General features: G+C 37.5%; 1 protein-coding gene across 1 annotated transcript; it reads left to right on the forward strand.

Moving 5' to 3' along the window:
- The first annotated feature begins 13,811 nt into the window (after window positions 1-13,811).
- On the forward strand, window positions 13,812-14,756 carry LOC101998097 (olfactory receptor 145-like). Its single transcript, XM_005347067.1, has one exon. The coding sequence runs from the start codon at window positions 13,812-13,814 to the stop codon at window positions 14,754-14,756; it is 945 nt and encodes a 314-aa protein (XP_005347124.1).
- Window positions 14,757-16,748: the final 1,992 nt, after the last annotated feature.

A 16,748-nucleotide genomic window follows, 5' to 3' on the forward strand; every position in this document is an offset into this window, starting at 1 on the left:
TATTTTAATTATAATTAATTATATTATTAGAATAATTAAATCATGATTCCCATAATTTCATTCTAAACAAAAACAAGAAAATGTTTCTGTGATGTTTAATATATGAGGCTTTTTACTCTCCTATATTCCAACTGTATTGCTGCTACCAATTTCCAAAGATATGTTTGAACTGTTACAGTCCCTGAGTAGAAGCAAAAACTCTTACCCTATTTCTTCTCATAGTTTGAAGAGGAGCTTTAGTCTCACACTGCCCCCATAATAGTATTTGATTGCTTCAACAAGTCTTTTTTCCCCAGAGGGAAAATTTCTGAGGTTCCAGTTCCTCAAGTCCTCTATTTGAACAGCAGATAGAACACCATACTGACAAAGTTAACTTTTGTATCCTAAAATATTTTGTAGCTACATAGTCACATATTCAGTCAGTGTTCCTGGGTGGACTCCAAAGTAAATAGGTCTCACAGGTCTGTAAGTTTATGTAGCAGGTCTATCAGGAAGTCAGAAATCACCAACCATCAACATGATGTCCTTTCTTTTTCAGACTGCAGAATGATGACATTGGAGGGTCAGGAACACAGGTTCAACAATCTAAAGCAACTCTCCTAGGAGGAGGACCCCATCATCCGTAACAAGATCAGGGCTGGCACTCCTCTGTTCCACACACTGCATCAAAAAGCAGTCAACCACCAAGTCTCATTCTCTCCTGTGAAAAACACAAACATGTCCTCAACCCCATATTAAGACAGGGTCTGGTCCTTCCACAATCCAGAGCAAGGGTCTTTCCTATTGCTTTAGCAAAGTTCATTCTGGTGCCATGATGTGGGATTCCCCTCTGTATGCTGTGAATACCATTAGTTAATAAAGAAACTGTTTTGGGCCTGTGAAGAACAGAACTTAGGTAGGCGGGAAAAACTAAACTGAATGTTGGGAGAAAGGAGGCGGAGTCAAGGAGAAGCCAAGTAGCCCCTGCCAGAGACAGATGCTGGGAAGTTTAAACCACAGCTACCTGGTGATACACAGATTACTAGAAATAAGTTAAATTTAGATATAAGTGTTAGCCAATAAGAAGCTAGAGCTAATGGGCTAAGCAGTGCTTTAAATAATATAGTTTCAGTGTTATTATTTTGGGTCTGATCTGCTGAGCAGCTGGGAACAAACAGGCAGCCTCCTAACAACAGTGCCATTATGCCAAAATCTGTCTTTGTCAGATTGTTCGCAGGTATCCACATTCAAGAAATTTAGATTTCAATACATTATGTGGTGACTGGGAATATAACTCCAGAGCCCTTATTTATGTTTTGAAATTATGTTTTCAAGAAGCCATTGGCATGATCCACAACTCCCTGTCCTTGGGATTTATAAGGAATGCCTGTTTTATGTTCATTATTCCATCATGAACAAAATTGCTGAAATTCCTTACTAATAAATCCAGATCCAGTGTCTTTTTTATAATGTAAGGCATTTGTATATATGAAAAACACTTTAAGCAATGAATTATCACATACTTAGTGACTTCTCCAGTTTGTGAAGTGACCATTAAGAAACCTGAATTTGTATTGACTGCCACATGCACATACCTTTATTTTCTAAATTCTGCAACATGAATAAAATTCATTTGTCATAAATGATTAGGAAGCAGGCCTTGAAGATTTTCTGCAAGATGAGGCACAGGTAAATATTGGGGGCATATATAAACGTTACTTAAATCTGACAAGCAATTTCTCTTGTAAGGCCAAATTGTTTCCTTAAACTTTTACTATTTCGATGATGTAAAGCATGTGATTACTGACCGAGCTCAACTTGAGATAAAGCGAACAACTGAGTAAATTTATCAGATAAAGTCTTACCTTCAGACAATGGACCAGGACTTTTTGAATGTGCTCTATTATGTCACACAAAGTACAGCAATTTGCTTTGATGAATGGCATCTTGAATTTGTTGGAACAGTGTTCTAATTTGACTATTACTAGTTCCAATACAGAGGACAGTCTCTATGACTTGAAGAACTCTAAAATATAGTGATGGTCAGTATATAAATTAAATGCGTTATTTGCAAAAAACTAGAAAAGCATAGCAACTGCTTGAAGCTTGGCTTTTTGAGCTGAAGCTGGATCTCTTTGTATCACATATCCTATGCCATCAATAATACTAGCTTCTTTTACTTTAGAAAAACCAACTGTAAAAATTAACATAGCATTCTTTAAGGGATCTTTCATTACAATTTTAGGAAAAATAAAGGAATGCACATGTATAAATTCCAACAATAAATCAGCTGGAAAATAATCATCAATTTGGCTTAAAAACTGAGTAAATGCAATTTGCCTAGGTATAATTATTTTTAAATGACCAATCAGCATTTTATCTAGTATAAGGAACATTGATCACACTGGGTTCTCTAAAGAATATCACCTAGATTCTTTCCAGATTTTCTCTACCAAATAAGTCACTGTTTCAAAATAAGTTTAATACCTTAACTGTTGAAACAGGAGAATGCAGCCATGAATGAGAACAATTTTATCAAAATATTGCAGTAGGATTTAAGTCTTATAGGCAAAATACACACTTGCCAAGGTTGATCATAATAAATATAATGTACCTGCTGATTCTGCATTGTATAAAACACCTGAACCAGTACCTCTCTAGCAGCGTCTGTAAGATGTCTAGGGAACCTGGGATCCCCTTAATAATCTCACTGGCAGGCTCATGATCTTCCATAGGCAATTTTAAATACAGTCATAGCCATTGAATATCTTCCAATAGTTTCTGAAAGTTATTCAAAATTCACAGGCTATCTTTCCTACTTTCCAATTTCTGAGGCTTAATTTCATTAGCACACAACATATGCCCCAAATACTGGAAAGGTTTAAAAACAATCATTTAAATCTAAAATAATCTAATCCAGGCTGCTCCCATTAGCTGACAGGCAGCATTAGTATTTTCACAGATGCTTAGCTGGGTGGAGCAGAGGGTCAGCTTCCCGAGGCTGCAGCCAGTGATTGCCCTCTGGACTAGGGTTGAGTAGGGGCTGCATACTCTGCAGGTCATCCATAGTTCTGGAGATCAGAGACTCACCGAGGCATTTGTGGCTGCTCCCTGAGACCTCAGGTTGTAGCCATTGCTGGGCTGTACACCCTGCAGTCTGTTCTCTAGCTCCCTAGCTTGCTCAGCAGTGGTGGAGGTTGTGACTCGGAGAGCTTGGCATCCACAGGTTATGCTGACTGGGAGCATGGGTGGGGCCACACCTTCCCTTTTCTGACTTCTGGCACAAACAGGAGATGACCTTGGCTACACCACCACTGTGGGGAAGACAGAGGGAAGTTCAAAATATTTACAAACTACAAATCTTTGTGCTTGCTGCTGCTGCACCTGAGGTTTTCTGCCTTTTAAAATATCTCAGGCAATTGTACAGTTAATTACTTTTCTCTGCCCCACATCTAGATTTTATTTACGTTTTAACTCTTGATACGCTCATTGCACTTCCACACTTACTATTTAGCCAAGCGCTCACTTTTCACTTAACACCTGTGGTGTGTAATTCATCTGTGGTATTAATCACATTATTCTTCTATACCCAAGCCCCATGACTGATATGCCATCTGTTGGATTTGGCCTGAAATATTCTTCAGTGCTTGGGGGAAAGAGTAAAAATTGAGAAAGAATTAGAAAAGAGACAACAGATAGAGTCAGGATGGCATCCCGTAAATACTGACATTTATCTTGCATTTATTTCTAACAGCCTTTATATACCACAATTCAAAGAGGAGGAGGAATGCAAGAGACTTTTTTTTTAACCAGGATATAGGAACAAAGTAATTTCCTTCTTAATACCAAAAACTCAAGTAATCACACCCTCGGCCAAAACATCCTGTTAGTAACCACACCTTAGGTCAAACCTCCTGTCATACCACCTTGAAGGAGTGAGAATAGGTTTGAACTCTCTGATCTTTAGGCAAGGTGGAATGATCCACTTCTGTGGGCTCTCACAAAATTGGATCAGCAGAACACACACACACACACAAAAGGCAACTGCTAATATTTGACGGGACCATGTATATCCTTCAGAATACCCTGCTTCAAAGAAAAGTCTGTCAGACATTCTTGGCCCTTGGGCCAACCAAAGATGATTGCCCTAATGTTACAGATTACTTTGGTGAATGTCCAGACAGCTTGCTGTTTGTTATTAGGTAACATTTCATCCATCTGTAGTATTTGATGGAGTTGAAGACTAGATAATTATAGCTATAAATTTCTTAGTTATGATAAAAGATAAATTAAATATAAATGTTTAAGTTCACCAAGATAGAATGGATAATTGATTGTTTTCACAGAATTTGTCAAAAACAAATAGACTAGGTATCTTAATTGTTAATCTTACTTGACAACTATTTTATTGTATGATATTTTACTATTGTAAAGTTAAAACATTATTTTTTGATTAGACAGAAAGGAGGAGATTATGAGACGACCCTTTTGTATTCTATAAATATGTATTACTCCCATTTGTTAATAATAAAAATCTTTTTGGCCTATGGCAATGCAGGATGAAGTTAAGCAGAGCTATCAAACTGAGGATGTAGTTGAAGAGGGTGGAGTCAGAAAAGAATGAAGCAAGCCAGCTGCCAGAGGAACAAGACATGTTAGGGAAAAAGTAAAACCAAGCCATGTGGCAAAAATACACATTAATAGAAATGGGTTAATTTAGTTTTAAGGGCTAGTTAGTCATAAGCCTGAACTGTAGGCCAAGCATTCAGCAACTAATACAAGGTTTTGTGTGATTATTTGGGACTAACCACTTGGCACAAAAGAAGAATTCTGCCTCTGCTTACAAGAGAAAAGTGATAGATATACTGAAATGATCATTTAATCTCTCATAAAAGTAGCCCTCTGTGATACCATTTTATTAATCCATATAAACGCATATTTTCTCTTAATTAAAAATAAAAATTAAGAAGTATTTTTCCCTAATTTCTTTCTCAGCCCTCTTATCATTTGTATATAGGAGTACTACTGATTTTTTTAAAATTTATTTTAAGTCCAGCTACTTCACTAAAAGCATATATCAGCCACAGGAGTAAAATCTGATAGGCTGAGAATTATTTGATGGATTAATTAACAAGAAAAAGAAATTAAAAAAACATTAGCTTTACATTTTTATTTTATGTCTCATTGAGTCTTTAAAAAAAGCTATGGGTTTAATTTTTAATAGATCCAGATTTTCAAATATCCATTTTAGCTTTACTCCTGACAGAACAAATTATCATCAGAAACAAGTATATTAAAGATTGGAAATTATGAATATACTTTATATGAGAAAAATATCTAATAAACATAAAAACTATCTCACTGGAAAGGTACTTTTGAATTTTAATAACTCACATTTGTACAGTATACAATGCACATACCAATATTTTTATTTTTCTGCTGAATATAAAGCAGTTCCTGATAACTATGTATAGCAAACCAGGTCCTAAACTAAATCACCTCATCATATTCTGCAGTTTTTGATCACCTTGCTCCAAATTCCTGCTTCAGAAATTTTTTGTAAGTTAGGTAGTCAAATTTGCTATCAAAGAATGTAGAATGTTCAAGGGTATTCCCTACTATTCAGGTTACATTCTGCTTTTAACTTAATATGGCTTTTTTTCCATTCCAATGGTTTGACTTTTACCATCACAGCTTCCTTCTCTATTCCCAGAGTTTATAGACTGCCACTGGGATTTCCTCTTGGTCTTTTAGCCAAGTCATTCATCCTTTGCTCCTCCAGTCTTCTGTTATAACAGGCTTCCTGTTACTTGTATCTCTGCTCTCTCACTCGCGATTCGTTCCTGATTTTCTGGTGGAGATTCCCCCGAACCAAGAGCAATTTTCCATGTGCAATCACTTGAGACCTGAGAGCAGTAGTTACACTTCTCTTTTATGGTTACGTCTTTCATAACAGTAGTAGTTCAAAACAATACACCGCTGGGGCTGTCATTCTCACCTGGATGGGACCCCATATACCCCCAGTTCCCTTCCAGCAGGTCTCTCTCAGAAGACAGCCTCTCTATGGTTGTCTTCCCCTTCTTATATAATATGCTTTTTCATTTATTTTCGCTTGGTGTGGGAAGCTGGCCTTGTCCCTATCGGACTTGTGTTTTGCTATTTGATCCCAAGATCTGTAACTCTTCTCAGGAGATCTGTATTATTCCTGTGTCCTCACTGATGTCTGGCAACATCCCCCCACTTACTGTCATCTGCTGATTTCATTAACACACTGTTTCCTATGTTCTCAAGATCATTAATAAGGATGAATAAACAGAAACTCATGACTTAAAAAAAAAGATTGTTCAAGGGCTCCGCTGTGTAGTAGTGATCTCTTACATAGATGTTCTTGTCTGTATGTCTTCCATTTTTTCCTAATTGTCCACTCTCTCCTCTATCCAAAATGTGGGTGGCTGAGTTATCTATGAATCTTTGATCAGTTATTTTTCCATTGGTTTTTCTATGTTTCAATGGACAGAATCTTTTTTTTCTTGCTGTTATTCTTCAAGTTTTTTCAGTTTTCCTACATTGTCTCATCTATTGTTTGTATTTGACTTTTCTTCTTTTGGGTCACCAACTGATGGAGGAAGGTCATTGTTTAAGTAATAAGAAACTGCTTGGCCGCATAGGTTAAAACATAGGTGGGAGGAGTAAACAGAACAAAATGCTGGGAGAAAGAAGCTGAGTCAAGGAGTCGCCATGATTCTCCCACTCCAGGCAGATGCAGGTTAAGATCATTCCTGGTAAGCCAGCTCGTGGGCTACACAGAATATTAGAAATGGGTTAAATCAATATGTAAGAGCTAGCCAGTAAGAGGCCAAGCAGTGTTTAAAAGAATACAGTTCCCATGTAATTATTTCGGGGCATAAGCTAGCCATGTGGGCGGTCGGGTGCCGGGGACGCAGCCCCGCCGCTCTTATTACAACAACCAACCAGCTCCCAAATCATGACACAGAGACTTATTATCAGTGTTGATGCTTGGCCTAGTTTAGTCACATTTCTTTTTTTTGCTTTCTTTCTTCTTTCACTATGTCTTATTCTGTGCATGTTGACTGGCAGCTCCCTGACTTTTTCACTTGGTATGTCTATCTTTTTTTTATTTCTACTTCTCTTTTCTCTCTTGAGCCTAGATTTCTCTTCCTATATAAATGGAAGTTTCTGTTCTGCCTGGTCCCCCAGCTACTCAGTCCCAAAGACACACACAGTGGCTTATTTTAATTATAAACTATTTAGTCTATTAGCTCAGGCTTATTATTAACCATCCCTTACTGCTCAGATTAACCTATAATTCTTATCTATGAATAGCCAAATGTTTTGGTACCTTTTCTCAGTGCAACATTTTCATCTTGCTTCCTCTGTATCTGTGAACCTTTCCTTTTGCCAGAATTCTATTCTGGTCACCCCCACCCATATTTCCTGCCTGGCTACTGGCCAATCAGTATTTTATTAAACCATTATGATTGACAAATCTTTACAGGGTACAAAAGCATTATTCACAGCTCTCATAAATTCTCTCTGTTTGGCAGATCCACCTATCCCTCTTCTGCCTCGTTTTTGGCTGTTTGGCTTTTTTATTAGCTCAATCAGGTACATAAGGCATGTGTGGCAAAACAGATGCAACACATATTGAAATAATTAAACTCACATCCCTACATCATTAGACAAATGCAGCATAAACAAAATTAACACTCCTTTATAGTAATATTCTGCAGCATAAGCAAATGTAATACATCTCTGCCTAGTTAATTAATATTCCACAATAATTTTAATCCAATTTAGTGCATTAAAACAAGATTTAAACTAATTTTAGATTTAGAGACAAAAACATGTAAAGTTATGCAGGAACATTTAGCTTACTTAATATTATGTTTTTATAGTTATTGAAATACACTACAACTTGAACCTTTGTGTCTTAAATCAGCACTTTCCAATTAGGCTAAACATGTAAGGCTTGTAAGGAGTGAGGAGTGAATGAAAGATCGAGTTCTATATGTCTTAGTTGAGAGGTTACTATTTGAAATTCTCTGCTATAATTGATTTAGGGTGGTGTGGCCTAATGCAAATGGAAGAAAGGAAAGATGAGATAGCTGTGCTGTATGAGTAGAATCTTGGAACCTGTCTATTTCATTCCATGTTTATCCACATGTACATTGGAGCTATAAAATTTGAAAAACTTTCATCATAAAGTTAAAGTTAGGGTTTGACAGAAAAATCTTCTTTCAATAATATTTTATATAATGCACTTACAGGTATATTTCAGGTTCTTTTTTAACATAATATTTTTATTAACGTTTTAAAAATATCATACAGTATAATTTGATGATATTCACCCAACACCTCTCTTAACTCCTTTCATATCCAAATCCATCCCTTACCTTCATGTTCTCTGCAATCTTATGCCCTTTTTGTTTGGTTTGTTTTTAACTACTCAACTAGTCTTATTTGTGCTGGAAATATACTCATGGTTCTAGGGTCAACTACTTGAGCATAATTGGCTTGAAAAGGGTTAAATCCTTAAAGATAAATGACTCTCACCCACTAGGAAGCATAACTTCTCAATAGTTCCTCAGTGGTATGGGTTCTTGAGCTCCTCTTACCTCCATATTTCATATTCCTATATCACCCAACAGGGCTACTAGGCTCTGGAGTGTCAGCTTTCTTCTGGGAAACCTATGTTTTAGTGGATGGCTGTACACCCATGATGATATATCCAGCACTCTTATGACTCAGTGGATTATAAAAAGAGGACATAAATTTGAGAGAAGTGTGTGTCAGACAGTTTATAAGAAGAGCTGAAGAAGGAATGGGAGTTGAATTAACCAAATACATTGAATGCATATTCTAAATTTCTCAGAGAATTTCGGGAGGTACAACTAACATGGAAGGCTTTTTGAGAAATCATATGAAAACCTTCTACTGCAGAACTTTCCTAATACATATGAAATGAATTTAAATGGAGTCACCATATAATGCCGAAGACAATATATCAACTAGACATATTAATTCAGCAAATAAAACCTCTACTCCCCCAAAAGGGTTGCATTTTGTTAACCTGTTAATAAATAGGGTCCTATAGACAGGCCTCCCAAACCTCAAGTTCACTGGAAAAACAATTATTGAGTTTTCCCAAAATCCTGATGGTGAAGGCTAATTGCTGTCCTTGCTTAAATAAATTAACATGGAGAGATCCAGCTGGTACCCAGCTAGAACCTTCAACCCTATTGACTAATATTCATAGTGCTGGAACTTACTTTGTATGTTACTAAAAGACAAAAATGAATAAAAAAGAGAATCAAAACAAAACTAAAGAAACAAAATTATTTTTATCTTCTTGTAGAACATATTTAATGAATCACAAAGTCTTGATCATTCTGAGACCCCCAAGGAATGTTTGTCCTTTGGGACAAATTTCAAGTTAGCTCTAAGGAATTTTTCCTCCCTTAGTAATTTTGGCAAGTTAGGAATAATTGAGAGTCATTTTATCAATTGCTATATTTCTTTTCATCCTAAATAGAAAATTTTGCAAAAGCAGTTTCCTTTTGAAAATTCTTTCTGCTCTGTTATTTACTTTATTCACAGACTTCACTAATCTTGAATTTTGCTATGTAGAGAAATAACCCATGATTCTCTCATGTTCTGACATTTGTTTCTAAATTCATTTAGTCTTTTTGGTTAATTCTCCTACTTCAAACTTGTACTTTCATGTGCAGTTCAAGGTTAAATGTAAAAATTTAACCAAAAACGCGCTCTTTCTCACTTCTGTTTGTGAGAGCTCTACGATGTAGTTAGCCCTTAAGCTAGTGTTTTGGAGGTATTTCTTCCTTTTGCTTTCCTGTATCTTTTTTACTAAAAGACTTGCTGAATCCTCTCTTGTAGTATTTCATTTATATTTTAATCAGAACTCCTCACAGAAATACTCTTAATTCAGGGACCTTCTTTTCTTTTTTTTTCTTTTTTTTTATTAAAAAAAAATTTCCACCTCCCAGCCTCCGATTTCCCCCCCTCCCCAACTCCTCTCCCCCTCCCCCTCCAGTCCAAAGAACTGTCAGGGTTCCCTGCCCTGTGGGAAGTCCAAGATCCTCCCCCCTCCATCCAGGTCTAGGAAGGTGAGCATCCAGACTGGTTAGGCTCCCACAAAGCCAGTACATGCAGTAGGATCAAAACCCCGTGCCATTGTCCTTGGCTTCTCAGCAGACCTCATTGTCCGCCACGTTCAGAGAGTCCAGTTTTATCCCAGGTTTTTTCAGTCCCCAGTCCAGCTGGCCTTGGTGAGCTCCCAATAGATCAGCCCCACTGCCTCAGTGGGTGGGTGCACCCCTCACGATCCTGACTTCCTTGCTCATGTTCTCCCTCCTTTTGATCCTCATTTGGACCTTGGGAGCTCATTCTGGTGCTCCAATGTGGGTCTCTGTCTCTATCTCCATCCATCACCAGATGAAGGTTCTATGGTGATATGCAAGATATTCATCAGTATGGCTGTAGGATAGGGTCATTTCAGGGTCCCTATCCTCAGCTGCCCAAGGAGCTAACTGGGGACATCTCCCTGGACACCTGGGAGCCCCTCTAGGGTCAAGCCTCTTGCCAACCCTAAGATGGCTCCCAATTAAGATATATACTTCCCTGCTCCCATATCCACCCTTCTATTCCTTGCTGCTATCTTATACTTCCTTATGCCCTGGCTCTCACCTTTTGTTCTGTTCAGACTGCTGTAATTTCCTCTGAACCTAGTGCTACTTCTCTCCCTCTTTCTAGTCATTTTCCCATTATTCTCAGGCCATATTCATCTTTCTGTAGATGTTTCAGTTTGTGCCACAAAAGAATAAAACATTTTAATAGATCCCAATGACACTACTAAAGAACAGAATCTAGATTTGGCACTTCAAACCTAATTTTCCCGCACTGTTACAAATTTTTCTCTGATCTCAATCTATGCAACTATTGTATACAAAAAGACATCTGATATTCTCAGTATTATTCAGAAAAGTAGGGTGGTATTGATGGATGAGAGCTATAGCTTTTTTTTTTCTGATGTTTATAATTCTAACATGGAATTACCTTTGATGGCCTCTGGGTGTTGGCTGTGCCTGAACATTTTTTTATGACTGCCATCACTCTTCACCTTCTTATCTATAAATGAGAACTAATACTTCTTTGAGTACCTTATACTTCTTTGGCTTTTGGATAAATTTGGTGAGCAATATCCAGTATGCATCCTTAGAGAACTGGGATAGGATGTTACTTAATTATTCTTTAATACATTTTTATAGAACACCCCCTTTATATATTAGGCTTAATTGTTTTAAGTACCTCAGAGGTAGCTTCTAGGAAAACAGACCAAATCACTTTGAGATTACAGACTTTGATAAAGAAGTATGTGTAAAATGTATGAAAGAGGACATTATAAAAAATATAGGATTTCATCTAGTATTAAAAAGTATGAATGATCCACTGTATATTAATTTGGTTTTCTTGATTTTCTGTTTGTAGGGTGCTCACAGTGGCAGGAATAAAATGTGTGTTAATCCAGAGCACAGGTGGGATGAAGGAAGAATGGGGACTAATGCAGCAGGAGGACTGAGTGGGACAGGATATGGGAGGGCAGAATAGAGGGGGAGTGTGAGGAGAGATAACTGACATTAAGATTTTTGAGAGAGTTGTGTGTTTGCCTACTACTCTATAAGCTCCTTAACATATATTCTTAAAAGGTTTAAGTGGAAGCTACCCTAGAATTTGGAAGACAACATTCCTCTTGTCATCAGGCCTATCAAATAAAACTGAGATTCAGGGATGAGCTATCTTTTTTGGAGTTTTTTTGCCAGCTGTTTTCCTTTGAAACTCCCAATATTACAGGCTATTGCTACTGCTCTTGGTTATGCCTATAACTTGATGGTGAGATCCTTTTGCTGAAGATACCATAAACATGGGGAAATGAAGCCCATATCTGACTAGAAGCTTCATCCTTATTTTCTAGATTGATACCATGTCCAGTGTAGGTATACTATCACAGGCAAATAGTAATAACCAATTTTATGTAGCTGTGGGTCTTAAGAGCCACAATTATTGTTGACATGGCAGAATATACCCTTTGTTGTTGTACTGGTGCAAGTCTTATGGTAGTAACCAAGTTCTTTATTTTTGGATTTTAGGCTTGCTCTACTGACAGAAATCATTCCTAGCATAGTTATTGGGAAAAGCTTCCTGAGAGTAGATGCATCACAGGCCCTGGGCAGTTCCTATGGCTATTTTTTTCTGTGAATAAATATGAAAGTGACACTTAATACATTTCCATAATAAATTATACCCATATATTAGTGAATCTTTCAACTTTCATCAGAGAATATATATAACTGGTGATTAACAGAGACTCCCATAACTGGGTATTAGGCGGAGAACAAGAGTTTGGGAGTACTCAATCTTAAATAAAACCTTCACATCATACCCATTCTCTGAATATTAGGATGTTATAAGGAAATTAGGTGTGGGAAGACTGTAAAAAATCAGAGGTGATATAACGACACTGAAATCATCATGTTTTGAGGACTTAGCATGTTTACTTTTGAAATAAACTCACAGTGGTTGCAATAGTATGCCTAAGACCCATGAAAATCAAAACTTACAAAATACAGGCATTGAGGGATGATATGGTTATGAAGTTTGACTTCAGGTGAGGAATTATTGTCATTTGGTGGCTATGGGGAGCAACATAGTCAGTTTCAAGGATGGGGCCCTGCAGAGAATAATTATAGTCACATAGATATCCCTACATTCATATACAGATTGGCAGTGCTGAGTGGACACATTAGGTTGCAGAAATAAAAAAAAAATATAGGTGAAGCTGTAAGAGGATAGGGGTAGGAGGTTGGGGGAGAAACTGCAGAGTAAATATTAGGGGTAGACTTGGTGAAAACACATTATATAGATGTATAAAATTTTCAAACGCTAAATAAAAAACAAAATTGTATACCTCTAATAAGCCAATGTCATTACTATTGTATTAGTCCCTGAGTTGCATGGCAATAACACCTAATCTCTTGGGGGAAAATACCTTGGAAACAAGAACCTTTCCATTTTTAATGAGGTCTTAAGATTACAGTCACTTGGCTCTTATGACATCAAGAAATGCTATTTAACAACCAGTAGGCTACCTTGGAAAAGTCACCAGTGGAATTAATGATCTACTATCATGGCTTCATATAATCTCTAGAAATGATAGCTCTGACTTTGTCAGTCCGAAATTAATTTCTCTCATCACCAGAAAGGCAATTGTAGTAAACACACACACACACACACACACACACACACACACACACACACACACATTACTGCTCTTCAATGCCGTGAGTACTTGCCCATCTGTGAGAGAAAAGAGTAGAGAAGAGTCAGGTGACGTCACTGATGAGTCCTACATGCACAAGGGTAACTACTGAATTGAATGCATTCTTGTTTTTTTTTCTCCAAACCACCTTGAGTCTTTAATGTGCCTTGTGTCTTCTCTTTTGAGATTATCACTGAAGCTTAAGTGAAAGATGGATGTTCAAGGTAGAAGCAGAACAGAGATGCTGTACAAGCAAATATAGTCACTGGTTCCCTGAATAGTATTCTCAAAGAAATGGCCTTCACACATTTATGTTTATTTCTGTACATGAATGCCCATAAAATGTAGAAAGCAAAAGCACAGAGAAGTCTGAGCTTGAATTTTTTCATTCAATTCTGTTTCTTAATCTCGTCTTACTGGTTTATGTTAGAGAGGGCTGGGAGTTTATTTTAATGTTACTACTTTTTTTCTCATAGATATGACCCAGAGAAGAATGGCCTATGTTAATGACTCTTCAGTGAAGGAGTTCATCCTGCTGGGTTTGACACAGCAACCACAGCTTCAGTTGCCTCTCTTCTTCCTCTTCTTGGGAATCTATGTGGTCTCCATGGTGGGGAACCTGGGCTTGATCGTTCTAATTGTTTTAAACCCTCACCTGCACACCCCCATGTACTACTTTCTCTTCAACCTTTCCTTCACAGATCTTTGTTACTCTTCTGTCATTATCCCCAAAATGCTGGTGAGTTTTGTGAAGCTGAACATCATCTCATACGCGGAGTGCATGACTCAGCTTTTTTTCTTCTGTTTCTTTATTATTGATGAATGTTACATTTTGACAACAATGGCCTATGACAGATATGTTGCCATCTGTAAGCCCCTGCTTTACCAGGTCACCATGTCTCATCAGGTCTGCCACTTGATGATGGTAGGTGTGTATGTGATGGGGTTTGTGGGAACCTTGGCCCATACTGGTACAGTGTTAAGTCTGAGCTTTTGTGATGGAAACATCATCAATCACTACATGTGTGATGTGCCTCCTCTCAGGAAGCTCTCCTGCACAAGTACGGCCATCAATGAGCTGGAGGTTTTCATTGTTGTGGGTATCAATGTAACAGTGCCCAGCTTGACTATCTTTATTTCTTATACCTTGATCCTTTCCAACATCCTTGGCATCCGTTCTGCAGAGGGTAGGTCAAAAGCCTTCAGCACCTGTGGCTCCCATGTAATAGCCGTTTCTTTTTTCTTTGGAGCAGCAACATTCATGTATCTTAAGCCTTTTAGTATGTCAGTGGATGATGATAAAGTATGTACCATATTTTATACCATTGTGGGCCCAATGCTGAATCCATTTATCTACAGTTTAAGGAATAAGGATGTCCACATTGCGCTGAGAAAAACTTTGAGGAGAAGAATGTTTGTCTAAGTAGAATCTGTATTTGTTATATAGGACTGGAGGAATCACTCACTTACAGAACATTTGCTTATATGGATGAGGCCCTGGATTTGCCCCACTGTCCTGAAAAAGTTCAGTGACAATAATAACTAGAATAACATCAAAATTCAAAAAGCAAAACAAAACAAAACAAAAAAGAAAGAGAAAACACTGGTGAGGATACTGTGGCATTAAAACTGTTTAACATTTTGCAAAATTAAGTCAAATATCGATGATATTTCAGAAGTAACAACAGTAAAGGATAATTAACCCATCGCTATTTTATAGAAAGCATAGTTTATTTGATAATTTTCCCAAATTATTTGTATCTTTTTTTCAGTATTGAGGTTGAACAAACACAGTTGAACACTCATCTACCAATATGTTACAATTTAGGACTACTAGAGAGATGAAGGAAATTTTGGCATATCTCAATTTCCTACTGCCTTTCTCTGACGGTCTAGTATGTCTCTGTGTGAAATTTAATAGGAGCAATCTGATCCAAAGGTAAGAGAACAGAGGACATAGACTGTGGGAAGGTGGAGATGTCAATCTTATGCCCTGTTCATTCACCCCAGAGCAATCTGCAGGCTCAATTGAAGAGTGTTTTGGGAAAAGTCTATGAAAAGTTACTCAAGCAGTCCCCATCATCATAACCCCACCGAATATCATGATATTTATAGCACATCAAAGTGAGGGAATACGTACTACATTGTTCACCTTTATAATAGCCAAGTTTAATGATTTCAAGTTAACTAAAATCAAGAGAAGCTGAACAGTTTAGTGAGATTTTAAAAGCATGTTAAAATTGTGTTCATTAAATCATTTAGAAGTCCTGAAAATGTACATATATGTCCACTTGGCGGTATTCTGACCTATTTTTTCTTTTGAATTTTAAAACAATCTAGGATATAGGGCAAGTTTGGAAGTTAAATGATGACCGGTCTCAATGCAAAAACATATGTCACTTCAAAGATATCATTTACTTTGGAATGACAATAGTTTGAAACATGGATTCAGGTTCCTCCAAACGTCATGCCTGCAGTGTTGTAAGAATTTTATGGAGGCTTTTATAGTAACAGAACTATTGAAAGTCACAAATCAGTGCACCTTGAATATATTAGCAGAGTCATAACACAGGGGGAAAAGGGGGGAAGGAACTTCTCTCTTATAGCCCTCAGATGCCATCTGCTGAAGATTTTTGCCTCTGAGTTGGTAGAAACCATTGGTTACATAGTGAGTGGATTTTTGCTTGATAGTGAGAAGAATGTGAGGGCAGGGTGAAGGGGTTAGTGAAGGAGAACAAATACTAAGGTGTAGATGGAACATCTACATCACACTTCCTCACCCCAAGGCACAGGCATCTTCTTGAAAGATAGGGAATACCGACTGTAAGGGTCAGAGGAAGTGGACATTGGCAAGTAGACAGGATCTAGTGATGTGACAAGGAAATACAGCAGAGCACTCTACTAATGGCCCGTATTCCAGTATGAGATTTGAATTTAATCAATCTATCCTTCATTAGTCTCTGATATATTTCTGTCTCCAGTCAAAAACTGCTGATAAACTTTGTCTCTGAGAATAGTGTTATTTCATATGTAAGATGCCTGATGCACACTGGTTCTCTTTCACTTTTTTTTTTTTTTTTTGGTCATCTTTGAACGCTACATGTTGTCCTCAGTGGCCTATGATTGCATGTAGATGTCTGCAGACAAATGGTTTATTAAGTGACCACATCCTCTCAGGCTTCTTCTTTTCTAGCTTCCTGACTATGAGATAAGGTTTGCTGAGCCTCTGCCCACAAAACCTTCATGCTCACACTGACCTACTGCAATGCCAAAGTCATCAACCATTACTTGTTTGACCTTCTGCCCCTCCTCCAACTTTCTTGCTACAGCAGCCACATCAATGAGGCTGTAGTTACCAGAGATGTGGGTATTAACATCATAGTCCTCAGCTTGACCATTTTTATTTTCTATGTTT

The sequence above is a fragment of the Microtus ochrogaster genome, chromosome 5 (assembly GCF_000317375.1).
Source record: "Microtus ochrogaster isolate Prairie Vole_2 chromosome 5, MicOch1.0, whole genome shotgun sequence".
Taxonomy (NCBI): Eukaryota; Metazoa; Chordata; class Mammalia; order Rodentia; family Cricetidae; genus Microtus; species Microtus ochrogaster.